Consider the following 18327-nt stretch of genomic DNA (forward strand, 5'->3'; position numbering starts at 1 on the left):
TATGCAATTTTTCATAGCTAATATTTTTATGTGTGAAACAGTCCTTTTTGTAATTGTTGGTTCAGGCTAGAAACATTTTTTACAATGCAACTCTGAAATTAGGGTTTCATCCTAGTTTGTTTAAATATGTAGTGCATTTTTGAAAGATGGGACAAATCTGCTTTTTGCTGCTTTTCAGATCATACACTGTCTGTTGTATTTTGTGTATGAAAACCAGTTTTGCAGTACATGAACAAAGAAAGCAAATAAAATTTGAAATTTAAGGAAGAGGCTCTTCTTGAAGTACCAGAAAAATACCTGCCATTTATAATTGTTAAATGATGTAAGATGTTAGTATGTCTATAAACATTAAAAAATGGCACACTGTTCTAGAAAACAAAACAAAAATTATATATAACTGTCAAAACTGCTGAGGAAGCATAGCAGTCTGATCCACTGTAGGTTCCCAGAACTCTCTAAACGCTTCTGAAAAAAATAACTTTTAATGTTAAAAATGTTATAAAATCAAACTTATGCCTTGAAAAGTCAATTCTGCCTGTTTTGACTTAATGAATTAGTGTAATATAGAGAGTTCTCAAGCTTTCTGATACTTTGGCCCACCTTAGCAGCTGCATAGGCCATGCACTGCATGTGGCGCCGTGCTGCATTGGCCTTGCGCATTGGCTATGGTGTATGATTCTGATCCAGGTCAGACTGGCCCAGCAACCCTTATCTGGCCCACATGGCTAAATTAGTTTTACACCCCTGCCATAAAGGACCCATGGTTTCTTTGATCTTCCCCTTACTCTTTACATACATGTAGAATCCCTTTCTACTGCATTTTCTATCCCATGCTAGTTGCATCACAAAGGGTCCTCGTCCAATGTCAGAGCTTCATACCTGCTCTCTAGCTGAATAACCATGGGTTCAGACAAGGAGTGCTGTCTGTTGCCAGAGGTGACAAGCCACCAGCTTCCAGCTCTCTGAGTATCTGCATCTTTTATATAATCCAGTGCCTTTCCTGGCTGTCCCTTTTTCCTTTTATACATTGAGTTGATGAAGGCCTTATGCTCATAGGTGCTTCTTAAAAGTTTAGGTTAGATATTAAGAAAAACTTCGCCATGAAGGGGGTAGTAAAGCACTGGAACAGGCTACCCAGAGAGGCTTTGGAGTCTCCATCCTTGGAGGTGTTTAAGACCTTGCTAGATAAAGCCTTGGTTAGAATTTATATAGTTTTGAACCATCTTGCCTTGAGCAGGGGGTTGAACTAGATGACCTCTTGAGGTCCCTTTCAACCCTGTTTTTGTATGATTATGACTTATTCCAATGTTGGACTTGGAATTGCAACACTTATTTTACCAACTTGGTATAGCTTTCATTATTTTCAAGCACTCAAAGAATGCTTCTTCCTTTTTCATTAAGCAGACCGTTATAATATAACCCCTCATATTCAAATAAATACAATTTGTAAGGAATGTTGTCTTGTTTTTTTTTCCAGATGGAATGAACTAGGAGGCGTTGTTGTTTCCACTGGTCGCTTACAGGTATTGAAGTAGTACTAATTTACTAATATAGTTGTACTGGTGTCTGAATGAATACTGATGTCAGTACTCTGATAGGTCACCTCAAAAGGGCCATCTAACATAGATGCTTCAAGAAAGTTGCTGATGATTTAGTATGTGGCTGTCTTCCCTCTGAGTATTTCATTAATATAAATATGTGTATTACCAAACTATCCAGAGTCTCATTTGCAAATAAAACCACACTGTCCTTGCATGATACTGTGAAATTGTGCATGACAAGAAGGAACCCTCTGGTAATGCAGCATCTGAGAAAATAATTGCATTTTAAATTTTAATTTCTTAAGCTAGTGATAATGTCACTAGCCTTGCTGAAGTTGTCAACCTTTCTAACATTAACATCATGTAAGGCAACAAGCTGCATGGTATGTAGAAGATAAGATGTATAGTACTTAAGTTTTTAACAATTGTTTACATCTTGTCTAACAATCAGAAGTGTACTTTTCAATATAAAAATTTTAATTTAAATATTAAAATATAAAAGATGTAGGTGGAACATAAACATTCTTCATTCTAATAGTAAATTTCTTTACAATGAATTATGTATTTTTAAAAACATTTTCCTCTTCATTGTTGTGCATTCCATGCATTGTTATGGTTATGATTGCTTTAAAATAAAATGGAGGCTCTTTGAATATAAATAACTTGTGTCTAGGATAGCCAAAGTGTGAATTACCAATTTATGAATTTAAGCATTACTGCCATGATTATATATTCTATAAACAGTACCTGATGTTGTTGAGAAGCATTGTTTCCCTTTGACTTATAGGAGTGTGTGCAGACGAGTGAACTCGAGCAGAAGCTTCATACAATTTGGAAAGCTTAAACTACAACTGCAGCAACATGGCAGCATGTTCTCTTTGTTTTTCAGCATTGGTAGTAAAACTACAAGTTGGAACCTCCATAATAAAATGGCACTCATTATTTTTTTTTTAAATAAGTAAACCACAGTGGTGTTTGAGGGGGAAGACTAGATCAGTGTAGCCTTACTTTTATCAAATTAACAGTATTGAGAATTAAGTTTTTCAAGCTATACAAGCAACTACAGCCCAAAAGTGATTTAAATATTTTACTCTTTTTGCTCAAGTTGCTGTGAATTGACATAAAATTAAGTATTTTAAATTTGACAAGAGTCCTGGAAAACCAGCAAACCCAATAAACATGAGTAATCATTTGGTGACCCACCAAACAATCTCACGGTTATTTTGATTCCTTTTTCTAGACTGGTGTTCTCCGAACAAATTGTGTTGACTGTTTAGATCGCACAAACACAGCCCAGTTTATGGTGGGGAAGTGTGCTTTGGCTTATCAGCTCTATTCTTTGGGTTTAATTGATAAACCCAATCTGCAATTTGACACAGATGCTGTTAGGTAAGGTATTATATATGATAATTGTTAAAGCATGGTGTGATTTTTTTCTTTCCCTTCTGTAGTTACATTTTAAAAGAAATTTAAGCAATTATCTTTCTGTAGTTCTTCATATTTAGGTGTTTTCATAGCTCTTCTTCAGTGCTGACTCAACCACAAAATCCAATATGTGTTTGTAGGAAGTGTCAGAGATTGTTAGTGGGGTGACTGAGTGTTATTGAGGGTGAGGGTTAGCAAGTGGGGAGGTATCAGTTTTAGTGAGGGTGAATGAGTGTTAGTGTGGATGAGTGAATGTCAATGAGAGTTAGCTTTTATGAGAGAGTGTGTGTGTGTTAATGAGTATTACTGAGTGTTATTACAGGTAACTGAGTGTTAATGAGGATTAGTGAGGGTGTTAGTGAGTGTTAATAAGGGAGAGTTAGGGTCAGTGCATGTTAGTGAAAGTGAGTGAGTGTCTGAGAGTGTTAGTGGGTGTCTGTCAGGGTGAGTGAATATCGGAGAGTTTCCAGGGAGTGAGTGAGTGTGTCAGAGAGGGTAAGCAAGGCTCCCCCTGCGCTGGCAATAAGATGTGATGGGATCTAATTTGCAGTCTCACAATGACATCTCTCCATGATTATGTGGATAAAGCATTAGATCTGATCACACCTTTATCTGCACTTATAGTTTTAACGTATTTTGTAAAGAAATAAGACTTATTTCTGGAGGCCTTTTCCATGGGAAAATCATTCAGTTTTGATTTTTGTTTTACTTTATGAATAGTTTTTATGGTCTTTTTAGACTTTATGTAGCTCTATGGGGTGGATAAATTGAAGATCTTTCTGTACATTTATCAGATTTCATAGGGAAGAAAATAGAATTTTTTTCTTTATCAGTTTTCTGTCACCTCTTATAAAGCTAAAGAGTTAGAACAAGGAAGGAGTTCAAAACAAAACTATCATGTCTTGCTTACAGTAACATTTTATATATACTAGATGACCAAAATATTTGGCTCCTGTCATTTCTATAGTATCAAATTAAAAATCTGTCTCCATATCTGATGTGTTTTCTTTTATTCGTTTCCACCTCTTGGCTTCTCTTTCAGGCCTTTTTCAAAAGTAAGTCTAAAACAGACCATATTTTCTTTTCCTCCTTTTTTTCTTCAACACTACATTACAGCACCACCATCTCATCTTCCTCTGACCATCCCCTTCACTTCTGCACTATGTCAAGATCTTTCCACTTCTCCCCTCATGACATTTGTAAACATTCTTACTTTCTCCCAGTATTTCCAGTCTTTATTTTGATTGGTCTAATTTTGTCCTCCATTTTCTGACACCTATATCTCTAACTTCCAGTCCATTGAAATGCAGCTACTAAAATTATCATTCTAATTCAGTCTGTCTGACCACATTTGCTTTTCTGTGAAACTCTCCCTTCTCCATTGCAGCAAATTTGTACTTGTCTGTAGTTCTTGCTGCCTCATACCAGGTGACTTGCTCTTATTTGTTTTTTATTTTTGATATGTAATCCTTAAAGTTTATTCCCTGATCTTCACACCCTAATAAGCAATTAAAAATGTGATCAGATAAGTCACAGTAAAAAAAAAAAAAAAAAAAGGTCTTTTTGACAATCAACACTCCCTCCTCCAAACATTCCCCTCTTCAGTTCCTGCAAACCCAATACCCTATTCTCATACAAAAAAAAATCCCACAATATACAAGTCCTACAGACCTAAGCCCTTCCCAAAAAGCCTGGCCATTATGGTCATGAGAGAGATTCAGTAGGCAGAAGTCAGAGTAGATTCGCATCACTCATTTAGCTAGTCTATAGCAGAAGTTTTCAAGAGCAGGGGCTAATTTCATCAGAAGCTATAAAGATTCAGTAGGCCATTCCATTATCCAGTGCTCTGCAGATTCTCTTTAAAGTTAAGGTGAGTCCAACTATTTAGTTGTTCTAATAAAAGATAAGTGAGTATACTTATTCTCTTTGCCCGATGTAATTACAGTGATGTAAGCTAGTACTGCGTTTATCACGTATGTTACTAATTAAGCCATAGTTATTTATACAAGTACTACAGAGACTTTCAGAAATTATACTGTAGCTTCCTGCCCATAAGATGGGCCTTTACATTCTTTAACATGTTTTAATATAGGCAAAAGGCAAGGTATAAGTACATCTTATAGATTAACTCAATGGTTGCATCCACACATACGTGGACTTTTGGTTTGCCAGGGACAGCTAGCAGTGGTGCTCCTTGTGCCAGTGCTACTTCTTGGTGGGGAATACCTATTCTGCACGCCCTCTGGCATGAGGCAAGTTACCCTGAGTGGGGTAGGGGAGGCTGGGGCCACCACTGTACTGGCCCCAGCAGCCTTACCTGGGGGCCTCCCTGGGCTGCAGCAGTGGCAATCTTGCTGTGTGGAGCCTAGCTAGCAGCAGAGCATGGCTCCAGCCAGCCTGGCTCTGGTTTTAGAGTGGTACACACCGCTCCTGCATCCACCGCCCCACTTCTTTTTTCCACAGGTTTTTTTGAACCCTGGATATCCCTCCCCCGCCGCTTCCCCCCCTGCTGCTCGCTTGCAGTACAGAGAACAACTGAACATGCAGTATGTGGCACCACAGACATATCTGTGTTGCCATATATCAAACAGCCACACTCATCTGGATGCAGCCAGTGGAGGCTAAAGTTTTTGGTAGACATCCCACAAATTAGCCTCACACTCCCCGGGGGTCCTCTCTGTTCCCCTTCCCCTGCCTGATTCAGCTGCTGTGCTTGCTGCCGTCGCCTCCACATGCTGTTTGTGGCATGTGTCACAGGTTGACCACTCCTGAACTAACTGAATAAGAGCTGCATGGACTTTCATGAGGAACAGCTTATTTCACTGGATGCTATGAAAAGACATGCAGAGAGCAAGCTATCAAACAGGAGTGATTTAAATGCAAAAGCTGGCGTGAGGAGGGAGAGTTGAGAGAGGGCAGTGCTGAGAGAGGCAGACGTGGTTGGAGAGAACACCAGAGTATTGACCGTCTTTTAAACGATGGGACGGGTGAAACATTCAAATGGACTGTTGGGCTATTCCAACCAATGTGAGAAGTTTACCAATTAATTGACAAAGCAAGAGTAGTAGCCAAAGATAAACTTAATCTTACTGGATGGGTCTTGACTGCTGAGAAGTGAAGCTGGCCAGGCTCAGGATCTCCACAGCAAAGGGTTCCTCCAGACAGTCCAGCAGGTGTCACATAGAAGTTCCCAAGTCCCCCTCTCCATCCCCCACCTATACCCTCTATTCCACTATTTATAGATGGTCAGTAAGTATAATCCTTAATATTCTAATAAATATTTCCTAATTGGTTTTATATAAATTTCTTTGTTTCACTGGGCACATTTACATGTGTACTTTAATGTGCAGTGTAGCCTAGTTTACTGCACATTAAAGCATCATGTAGAAAACTGTGCAATTACCCGTAATGCTCAATAAAACAGACTACTGTGCATTGTCACTTTAAAAACCATGCACATTTGTTACTGCATGTTAAGGCAGCGTAACACACATTTCTTTAGTACCTCACACTGGAGAGCACTTGTATACATACTCCAGGGTGTGTTTGGGGGAGGGGGGAGGAGCTTTAATTAGTGTAGCTCTGAAAGCCACTTTAAATTAAAGCACTGCAACATCTTGAATATCCATGTTCCCATGCTTAAAAATGGTGGCAGGCGTGTTTGAACCCAGCAGCCTCCATGCTCATGTACAGGCACTTGGAGGTACTAAATTTAATGCACAGTAGAAAAAGTGTCTTAATGCATATGTAGATTCACCCATAGAAACGTTCAGAACTGCATTATACCAGATTTTTTTGTGGACCAAGGAAATGTCAGTTAGTTAAAATTTATGTCCTTAAGAAAGCAAAAGGAGCAGTAAGAAGGGTTTCTTATCTCTTTCCCTCCCATTGTCAAATGCCAGTGGCATGTTTATCACCCAGGGAGGCTGATTTGTTTTTCAAACTCCTTTTACCTAGTGCTCCCTTTGATCTTGGCTAATGAGGCCTAGGGATAGCTTCCTCTTTGCAGATTAAGCCAGCTGCTACAGCCTCAGGGGTTTATGTTGCAGTCACCCAGGCAAAAGCTTCTGGGGCTGTTTCTGCTTAGCCATATTTTGTAGCAAGTCACACAAGCACAGGTTTTGAGGCCTTTTGCTGCTTGGCCACCTTTTACAGGCCAAACTTAGGCCTGGAGGCGCATCTTACAATAGCAATAAACCCATGGGGACACCGAGGTCCATAAAATCTAATCCAGGTAGTAGAATAATAATTCAAAATCTCTGTTTAGACCATACAAAACCCAGTCCAGTCTGTGGAAGATTTCTTGTTCTGTAATTTCACATTCAGGTTGGTTTTTAAAATTCTCTTGTCTAAGAATGGCCATTTTGAGGTCAGTAATGGTATATCCAGGGGGCTTGATGGTGGGGGGGAGCCTGCAGTTCTGCTTACTGTGCCTCAATGTGCCCCAGCCCCAGCTGAACTCCCATGCAGCCCTCATTACTTATCCACCCAGTTCTCCCTCCCTCCCCAATCTTGGAATGGGAGGGAGAGTGAAGCACTACAAGATGCTGGGGAACCAAGAGACCCCCTGTATTGGCACAGTGCATTGTTAAAAAATTACAGGTGGTACTCCAAAACATACCACTATAAAGAAGTTCCTGTTTCATCCAGGGAGGTGGTGGTTGTTGTTGTTGTTGTTTTTGTTTTAGCACTTTCACCATTTTTATAGCATTACAGGCAGCATGCACATGTGAACACTTAGTTTTTGTGGTGCTGCAAGGGTGTATATAGTCCTACAGATATCTGCACATGGGTGACTCTGCCTGCATTAATTGTCACTGTCATGCAGCACTGATAATTAGCCACCCCAGTTGCTGTACAACAACTATACTACTTCTTGTCTAGGAGGTAGCCTGTCTAGAGCAGTGCAGTGCAGGGTAGTAAGTTGGGGCGGAAAGTTTTCTTACCTAGGGTGGTTTTCTTTTTCTCCTAAAATAGCTTGACCCTCTGCCTGTTTACCCTTAGATCTTATTTTGTGTGTATGTATATATGTGTGTATATATATGTATGTGTATATATATAAAATTAGACTGCCCAACAGTTTTGATAACATTATTAAATATTGTTATCAATAATGCAGATTGTTTGAAGAGTTGTATGAAGATCATGGAGACACACTTTCCCTTCAATATGGAGGTTCACAGCTGGTTCATAGAGTAAAAACCTACAGGAAGATAGCACCATGGACCCAGCATTCCAAAGATATCATGCAAACTCTGTCAAGATATTACAGTAATGCTTTCTCAGGTAAATTGCATTTTGTTGCATTTATTTTAGTATTCTGACAGCATTTGGTAGCTACATTATTGTAAATTTACATATATTACTAATCCTTGCTTGTCAGTAAACCTGTCTTTTCAAAATTGGGTTATTTAAAAAAAAACCGAGCACTTAAAACCATTGGTTAGCTTTCTGTTGCTGAATGTCCATGATAAAAAACAAGGTCATGGCTTTAAATTCAATGTTTTAATTGTTTGCTAATTGTGGATTTCATCAAAATAAAATTAGAGTAAGCAAGGTAGTGATTGTGCTGAGCTGTGCTTATTATTGATACCATCTGGCATGTTTTCTCGTTGTTTTCACTGAACTCCTCAGCTCAGTAGTCATGGCCTTATTGTATTTCATATTTAAGAACTTGAAATAGTTTGAAATACTAATTAATATTAATTAATTAAAGCCTTGCAACATGCCTGTATATTAGAGCATATGTGTGTTCTCCCTGCATGCAGGGAGGGAAACTGGCACAAAGATTTATTGACTTGCCTAAAGGCAAGCAGCGTGTAATTTTCAAAAACAGATTTAGAAACTGCCTGCCCACTAATAGGCTTGTGCATACTCTACTAGCTTACAAGGCCTCCCAGATAAGTAATTAAGCGTACTTCCTTTGACCATGGAAAAATTTATGATGTTAAAAAATAAGTTGCAGTTACATAGCACATTTTCATCTGTAGACCTCAAAGCATTAGATTAAGCATTCCTAATCAGTGGCTGCATCTACACAAGTCACTTAGTGGACTAACTGGACTAATTCTGCGCATTAGTGTGCCTGGCAAAAACCTTGCTTAATGCCCATTAGACTAATCTACTGTGCATTAGCATCACAAAAAAGCTTTTCATCTGTGCAAATGCTCAGTAGTGCTGATTATGGTTATGGTGCATTAATGAACATGTAGACATACCCAGTTTGTGCAAATGAGAGAGAAAAGGCGCAGATTGTCTAAGTGACTTGCCCAGAATCTCTGATCTACTAGATCATTGATTCTCAACCAGGGTGCTGTGGCGTCCTGAAATGCCTTGAGAACTTTTCAAGGGTGTTGCGGGTGCCAGCACCATTAGTTGTGCAGTCATGTTTCACAGTATAAACCCAGAGATTTCAAATAGGAATCCATAGTTTTAAATACATTCTAACCTGTTTTGATCTTTCTGTGTTGTTTGCTACAGAAAAAAAGTTATTATTTTTCTGTAATGAAAAAACAAGTGAAAACTAAGAGCTGACATTTTCTGGGGGTGCCTTTAGTCTCAAAATGTCAAGAGCTACTGCATTAGATAAAGTGTGTGTGTGTGCGCATGCACACATACACACATACACGCACAAGCATACACACGATAGTTGACCTAAGTTGCAGGCTTGATTCTAACACTTAGTGTGTGTCTTGACAAATGAAGTATAGAAAAGTTATTTCTGTAAAAAGGAAGCTGTGTCATTTTCCTAAATAATTTGGAGCATCAAAGCTTAAACAGTGTTTCTATAATCAGGGCACTGACCAAAAAGAGTTTGGTCAGTCTGTGGTAACTTGAATAAATAAAACTTCCCCTTTAGTCATGGAAACAAAGCATTAAAAAATTCAATACCAAAGGATTTTTTTTTTTGAGAATATTGAAGGATTATAGTGGAAGTTGGGAACATTTATTTATTGCTCAAGTTATACCCCTTGCGCTAGCCCCAGCTGCAGTAAGCTGTGAAAAGGGATAGCTCCTTTAAATCTTTTTAAATAGTGAGAATAAGAAATCATTTAACATTGTTGGCAACTTTATTGACAAGTGAGCTGACTAATTCTTTTTCCAATGCTTTCTTTTGCTTACTGGTGCTAGGAAAAAATTAGAAGAGCATGTTTAAAGTAGTGTTTTTGGGGGGTTCTGTAGCTTTCATGAAGAAAGGGATGTAGCTTCATAAACTTGAATGTTATTGTTACAACATGTAGAGAAGCTTATTTGCAATAGAAGTAGACATGGGAAACTCCCTTTTAATATGTATTAAAATCAGCTAATTTCTGGGTATGTCTGCATGAGATGCTTCATTGCCATAGCAGCGAGCTACATCACTATAGCTCATTGCTTCACTGACGTAGCATTGGCGGGCATGAACCATGATGCTGATGCTACTTCATGGTACCAACAAGCTAGTGTGCAGTGGCATTGGAAATGACCCATGTGGTGTCACTTAAGCGAGTACTAAATGACTGCCCAGTAACAACTGCACAGTCTACACACATGTAGACACACCCACTGTGCCACTTTAGTTCCAGTTTTGTCAAATATCTTATGATATAGTCGTTTGTCATAAAATAATATTAGAAATTCAGATTGGGACAACTAGATTATTTTAGACTAATTCAGTCAAATGGCCCTTTCATTTCATTTTGGTTTGTTTGTTTTTAAACTGAGTCTAAAAGTGTGCTAGAACACATACTGTGCACTATGTTTTGAAAAAAAATTATATGGAATAATCTTGCCTGCTGAGTATAATTTCAGACTCTGGTACTAGTTTTAAAGGAGATAAAAGGTGTGTGCTCTTCCTTCTGTCTGTATAGCATGGATATGGGTTTTTTGTTTGTTTGTTTTTCTTAAGAATGTAGGATTTATTATATCAAATAAGAATGGTCTACGAAACCCATTATCCTTTTTTAATAACCAATATTTTAAAGGAGGACAAAACCCTCCATTGTATTTGATCCAAAAGTAAATCATAAAATTCAGCCTGAAATCTGGATCTAATCTCTCCTATCTAATAAAATTGCTTGTGGTTGGCTGCTGTGGTTGAAGTCTGTGTGCACCTATTTGAAGAGCTATCAATGGAAGATCTTTCACATTGTGTTTTAAATCTGTTTTCAGACTGAGTTTAGGGATTAAAAAAAACAACCAAGAAATACCAAGAAGTTCACTGATTAGACATACTTTATTTGAGTTAAGGTTCACACACAATTGCATCACTTAATAGCAGGACTGTCCAACTTCTGGGCAGCCAGGGGCTGCCTTCCCACACACAGGCCACAGACCTGAGTGCTGCATGCCGGGAAGGTGGATCTGCTGCCCTCCCCACCCCCAGTTGCACTGACTGTGTAGTGCTCCTGCTTGTCACTTCTTATACAGCACAGAAAGCCTGACTTCCCCACCCTCTCCCAGTTGTTTAAGCTGCCCAATGACCCCCCCCACCACCATACTCATAGCCAGGTTTATCCCCCACCTGCCACTCAGCCATGCATGCTGTGCAGTCAGCCCATCCCCCACAGCATAGGCAGCCTGATGTCTCCCAGCTTGAGGAGGAGATGCTGTGTGTGTGGCTGGGAGCAGAGTGGAGCCTAGCTGCCCAGTGCCTCTCATCCATGCACTTAGGAAGCTTGGCTCCCTCTCTCTACCAGCCACACATGCCTTCTCAGCGTGGCTTACCCTGCTGCATGTGCAACACCCCCTACTCTCTCCTGGCTGCATACACAACACTCCCCACTTTCTGCTTGACCTGGTACTGGCTAGGGGGTACGACCTAATCGGCGACCTAGTGATTGATGGGAAGTTGGGTGACAGCGACCACGAGCTGATCACCTTCACCATCCGCCGTAAAGCTGGCAAGTCAGTCAGCAACACAGAAGTCCTTGACTTCAGAAAAGCCGACTTTGACAAGCTCAAGAGGCTAGTCGGTCAGGCCCTCAGGGACCATGACCCCAGGGAGATGGGAGTTCAAGAAGAGTGGTTGCTTCTCAAGGAAGCAATCCTCAGTGCACAAGCTAAATCTATTCCAACACGGAGGAAAGGCAGCAAGAAGGCACAGCAGCCCCCCTGGCTCTCCAGAGACCTAGTGCACCTCCTGTGGCTAAAAAGGAAAGCCTACAAAGGATGGAGGACGGGATTCACCTCCAAGGAGGATTACTCCGCGCTGGTCCGGTCCTGCAGGGACCAAACCAGGAAAGCCAAGGCTGCAACTGAACTCCAACTAGCTTCAGGCATCAAAGACAACAAAAAGTCCTTTTTCAGATATGTGGGGAGCCGGAGGAAAAGCAAGGGCAATGTTGGACCCCTGCTAAACCAGATGGGGCAACTGACAACTGACGCCAAGGAAAAAGCCAACCTATTAAATAGGTACTTTGCGTCAGTCTTTCATCAGTCACACGGGATGCCCATGCCTGCTATGGGACAGGGAGATCCGGGTGATGGGGATCCCCTACCCTCCATCAATGCTGACCTCGTGAAGGAACACCTTGAGAAGCTGGATACCTTCAAGTCAGCCGGCCCTGACCATCTGCACCCCAGGGTACTCAAGGAGCTGGCGAGCGTCATAGCCCAGCCCCTGGCACGGATCTTTGAAAACTCCTGGCACTCTGGTGTAGTGCCCAAAGACTGGAAGAAGGCCAATGTGGTGCTGATCTTCAAGAAAGGGAGGAGAGTGGATCCAGCTAACTATAGGCCCATTAGCCTGACTTCTATCCTGGGGAAGATCTTAGAAAAGTTTATTAAGGAGGCCATCCTTGAGGGACTGGCCCAGGCTAACATTCTAAGGGACAGCCAGCACAGGTTTGTTGCGGGTAGGTCTTGTTTGACCGATCTCATTTCCTTCTATGACCAGGTGACCTATCACCTGGACCAGGGAGAAGAGATTGATGTCATATATCTTGACTTCAAAAAAGCTTTTGATCTTGTATCCCATGATCACCTCTTGGCCAAACTGCCCAGTTGTGGCCTTGGCTCCACCACGATCCGCTGCCTGGGAGATTGGCTTTGTGGTCGGACCCAGAGGGTTGTGATTGATGGCAGTCACTCATCGTGGTGCCCTGTGACCAGTGGGGTCCCTCAAGGCTCTGTCCTGGGACCCATACTGTTCAACATCTTCATTAACGATGTGGACATTGGAGTCAGGAGTGGACTGGCCAAGTTCGCCGATGACACCAAACTTTGGGGCAAAGCATCCACGCCGGAAGATAGGCGAGTGATTCAGGCTGACCTGGACAAGCTCAGCAAATGGGCAGATGAGAACCTCATGGTGTTTAACACCGATAAATGCAAGGTTCTCCACCTTGGGAGGAAAAACCTGCAGCACCCTTATAGGCTCGGCAGTGCTACGTTGGTTAGCACTACAGAAGAAAGAGACTTGGGGGTCATCATTGACCACAAGATGAACATGAGCCTGCAATGCGATGCTGCGGCTAGTAAAGCGACCAAAATGCTGGCTTGCATCCATAGATGCTTCTCGAGCAAATCCCGGGACGTCATTCTCCCCTTGTACTCGGCCTTGGTGAGGCCGCAGCTGGAGTACTGCGTCCAGTTTTGGGCTCCACAATTCAAAAAGGATGTGGAGATGCTTGAGAGAGTCCAGAGGAGAGCCACACGCATGATCAGAGGTCAGGAAAACAGATCTTACGATGACAGGCTGAGAGCCACGGGACTCTTTAGCCTGGAAAAGCGCAGGCTCGGGGGTGATCTGATGGCCACCTATAAGTTTATCAGGGGTGACCACCAGGATCTGGGGGAACGTCTGTTCACCCGAGCGCCCCAAGGGATGACGAGGTCGAACAGTCACAAACTCCTGCAAGACAGTTTCAGGCTGGACATAAGGAAGAATTTCTTTACTGTCCGAGCCCCCAAGGTCTGGAACAGTCTGCCAGCAGAGGTGGTTCAAGCACCTACATTGAACACCTTCAAGAGTAAATTGGATGCTTATCTTGCTGGGATCCTATGACCCCAGCTGACTTCCTGCCCTTTGGGCAGGGGGCTGGACTCGATGATCTCCCGAGGTCCCTTCCAGCCCTTATGTCTATGAAATCTATGAAATCTTGGCTGTATCCACCACCCATCTGCAGTGCTGGCAGCTGAGCTTCCTTCTTTGTCGTGCATGCAACTCGGGCACTCCAGCTCTCTCCCAGGCACCACAGCAAGAGTACGGGGGAAGTAACAGTTGGGTAAAAACCCATGGGGTACATGCTGGCCATTCAGGGGCCTCCAGTTGAACAGCCCTGACCTCACGGTGTAAGTCAGAAAGAAGTCTGGAATGTTGATGTGGAAATGTTTTAATGTGTATACAGTTGCTGTTGTGTATGCATTTGAGTGTAGTGATGCTCAGCTAGGATGCCATGGCACCTGGGGGTGCCTTGGAATCCTGTCAAGGGTGCCATGGGGTGCCGTGCACTGCATGGTGTGCAAATATGATTCATAAGAGAAAACCAGAGTTTTCAAATAGCAATAGAAAAGATGTTAACCCTTCTGCCCTGCTGTGGGCTATCTGAGTTCTTTGCGACGGAAAAACTGCTGTATTTTTTTTTCTGTAGTCAAGAAGAAAAAAAAATGTAAGTTAAGAGCTGACATTTTCTGAGGGGTGCCTTGAATCTATTGACAGTGTATCCCAAGTCTGTGAACGTTTAAGAACAATTGTTAGAGATTTGTCTTACAATTCATTAAGACATGTTGGTCTTGGCTCCAAAACAGGTTTTAACTGAACATAATACAGCTTGGCTTTGTTTATCATGCTTCATATAAACAGTAAGATACTGAGTGAGTTAACTAAATTACAGTGAAACATGATAATTCATGTCAACGAATTTTGTGTTCCTGGCACTTGGAAACGGTAATTAAAGTTTACCTTTATCTAGAGAAAACTCTTCACACTAAGTAATTTTTAAGCCCTTTGTTCTTACTAACTCATTTGGATTCAGGACTTCTCTCTTCCAGAATCTTATGCTAACTGTAGTTGAGAAAACTATACTGTGCTTTATTTGGCACCAGCTGTACAACTGCAAGTGACCCTGTATCTGGATTGTAACTCTGCCTTTCTTTAGTCTTTAAAAGATGGTATGCCATCATCACACTCTTCTAAACTTTTGTTGGTTTTAGCTTTGCTACCTAGTCTTCCTCATTCTCTTACCATCCCTAAGTTAAGTCATAACACTGAACATTTTACAAGAAGACCTGCTCTATTGTTGTTGGCAGTCCCTCAATTTGAGAATCATCTCTACCACGGCACATTGATGGTTCTTCAGGTGGATGGGTCTTGAGGTGAAAGGAAGGCAAGGAAATTAAAAGACATGGTGAAGAGCAAGAACACACATTGAAAAGCAGAATTTTGAGGACCATACATATCAAGAATTATGGGGAAGTGTTGTGGAGGTGGCGCAGCTAATACAGAGTCAGAGGAAGGGATTGGGTGTCTTTGGATAAGAAGCTTAGGAGCTATGCCAGTGGCTCATCAAGAGTTTTCCCCTTCTATTTTTGTGTGACCCAGCCCCTCCCAGGATGCACTTTGCTTCCATACTCTCTGCACATAAACCTATTTCCAAAAATCCTGCAAAAGTAGAGGAAAGAGGAGCTTCGCTTATGGCTTGTTGAGTTCTCCCTGCTGCTGTTCTCACCACAGCCCCTCAAAAAGGGCACTTGGCTTCTCTGTCCTCATACAAGCATACTTTTAATGCCTCCTGCAGTCTCCACTCGCTTCCTCCTGCATATCATGTTAGTCCTCTGAAGTGCCTTGCCTCTTCATAACCACATTCCCACCAGATTTCCATATATTTCTCTCTTCACTCTTCCCACTCCATTCCTCATATGAATGCTTATGCATTTGTTCCCCATAATGAGGTTGAGTGATGCAAAGGAAGGGATATGAGCAACTAAATAAAATAGAGAAAAATGTTGTAAGGAAAGTTGCCTGTGCTGTTGGCTGGAAGCCCAATGAAGAAGTGTCACCATTTCATGAATTCTTTGACACTACTCTGCCCCCTGCCCTACTGTGGTATCAAAGACAGGGCAGTGTCATTGCTTCACGGTCTGTATCCATATGTATTCAGTTCCTATAATGCTGCTCCTAATATGTTGTAGAACTAAGGCAGCAGAACAGGGGAGCCAAGTGTCTCTCTTGAAACATTTGATGTTTGTTTCCCAAATCATTATTGCTTCACTTGATCTGGTTCAGAAAAGTTAAGTACACTGCTGCTTTCTCCATTTCCTATAGGAACCCATTTGCTAGAGACTCAATGCAGATAATCCGTACCCCTTTTTGAGGTAACCCAGCATAGGAACCATTCTGTCTTCCCAGAAGTTGCTTGCTAGAAACCTTCTTCCTTCATTTCTCTCTCCATCATCTAAAACCCCTTTTCAACCCTGTACCATATCCCTATCCCCTTATTAACCCAGCCTTTCTTCCTGCCTCACCAACTGGTTAGTGAGAGAGAGAAATATGTGAAAATTTTTGACTAACCAAAGTTTTCATTCTTATGTTTTACCTAAAATAGCATTAGCTAATGAATCTGAATAACAGCGTTGACTAAGCTTGGTTAAACTCAGGTTATGTCAAAGGGAGTATATCTTTTGCACGTGGCTTTACCAGTTCAAATGTCTGAGTTACTGAATGGTGGTTGCATGTTTAATCAGAGTCCTTTCAAGCATCACATTTAGGTAAAAGTGTTCAAAGAAACGTGAAGATAATAAGCCAGATATTCTAAAAGGGAGCACTTGAAAAATGTTTGCTGTAGAAGTTAGTAAGTAACATACTGAAAAATTGCTTGGAGGTAGGGAAGGGACATATGAACCCGTGGCTGTGGTCACATTTTACAAACTTGGGACTCGCAGAGATAAAGGGCATTTGAGTAGAACAGAAGGGGGCTTTCGTAGGTGTCCAAAAGGTTGAGCTTTATGAGGGTTCTAACATCAAGTGGTCCTCTTGTCTAACAGATGCTGACAGGCAAGACTCAATTAACCTGTTCCTGGGAGTTTTCCAGCCAGTGGAAGGGAAACCTCATCTCTGGGAACTTCCAACGGATTTTTATTTGCATCACAGGAATACTCTGAGTCTCTCACAGACCAGGAGAAGGTATTTCGTTTAGCTCTTATTCAATTTATAATAAACATTCAGAATTAAACTGTTTTAGATGTATTCAGCTTTTTGGAAAGATGCTAAGTAAAGTGTACAGTGGAAGGGACATCATGTTTTAAACATTAGTAAAAACAAGAAATTTCTTCAGTTTTGCAAACAGGGCTGTGCAACATCAGACATTGAGTGTTTTGAAGAATTTACTTTGTAATCTTTCCATTCAATGGAAAAAGACTTTTTTTAAAAAAGAAAAGGATTTTCCTACAAATTAAACTTGCAGTGTGAAATGATCTCTTGTTTTACAGAAATGCTATTACCAGCATTTTGTTACTCTGTACACAAGTACTTTGGCTGGTGAATTTGAAGCAGATTTATTACAGTAGCAATGTATTTGAAATTAAGTGATAAGCATTCTTTGTTTTTTCTGGCTGCAGCCAGTAGTCAGCTGTGGAGATGAAGACATTTACATTTCTGCCTCTTACCCCATTTGCATCCCAGCCAGACTGAGTCCATTCTAAAAACTGCATCTACCCAGTTCAATATACCTCCCACACATCATAGTTGTGCAATGGTATAACAGGTGTAAAAAGATAAAATACTTAAATTCCAGGAAGGTTTTTTTTTGAAAATGATAATCTCAGCACACTGACCTTGTTACGTACTGTAAATATGGGTCACACCTCTGATTCACTTCTTACACTGTAAAGAAAGGTAATGATAGAAACAGGTACTGAAAAAATTTCTAAATTGTATTTGGTATTTCATCTGACTGTTAGAAATTTGCTATTACTATATTTGCGTAAATCCAAGATGGCTCTGAATTTAAAATTACTCCCCTAGAAATTAGATTCTATACATGAAAAATATATACATTTTTTAACTTTTCATGTGTAGAATCTAATTATTGTAGGGTCATTTTCAGTTCATCAGTCAAACTGACAGTTAGTAGGCTGCATGTGGCCCATGAAGGGTTAAGTTGTGTTCCTACTCCGCCTGTGGAGCTGCGAAAGCATTGGCAGGGGACAGGTGTGGGGGTGGGTGGGAGGCAGTAAAGGACAGAGGCTGCAGTGGGGTGGAAGTGGGGAGGCAGGCAGCAGCTGTGGCTCCAGCCCCGGGCCCTAGCTGTGGCCACAGCAGCAGCCACCTGCCCCCGCTCCCCAGACACTTTGTACTTGATTCCAAGATGAAGGCCTTTTGTCCCTCATGTTAAATGGAGGGGGGACACATCATCTTGGAATAAAGGAAATACGGTACCTT

General features: G+C 41.3%; 1 protein-coding gene across 1 annotated transcript in view; it reads left to right on the forward strand.

Moving 5' to 3' along the window:
* Positions 1-18327, forward strand: part of FIG4 (FIG4 phosphoinositide 5-phosphatase) — a 132784-nt gene that overhangs the window by 56875 nt on the left and 57582 nt on the right. The window contains exons 13-16 of the mRNA XM_090037728.1: positions 1478-1523; positions 2782-2930; positions 8086-8252; positions 16932-17070. Of these exons, the coding sequence (XP_089893854.1) occupies positions 1478-1523; positions 2782-2930; positions 8086-8252; positions 16932-17070 (501 nt within the window). The remainder of the gene's footprint in view (positions 1-1477; positions 1524-2781; positions 2931-8085; positions 8253-16931; positions 17071-18327) is intronic.

Source organism: Crocodylus siamensis, chromosome 1 (assembly GCF_052110815.1).
Source record: "Crocodylus siamensis isolate JL-2025a chromosome 1, ASM5211081v1, whole genome shotgun sequence".
NCBI classification, from domain to species: Eukaryota; Metazoa; Chordata; order Crocodylia; family Crocodylidae; genus Crocodylus; species Crocodylus siamensis.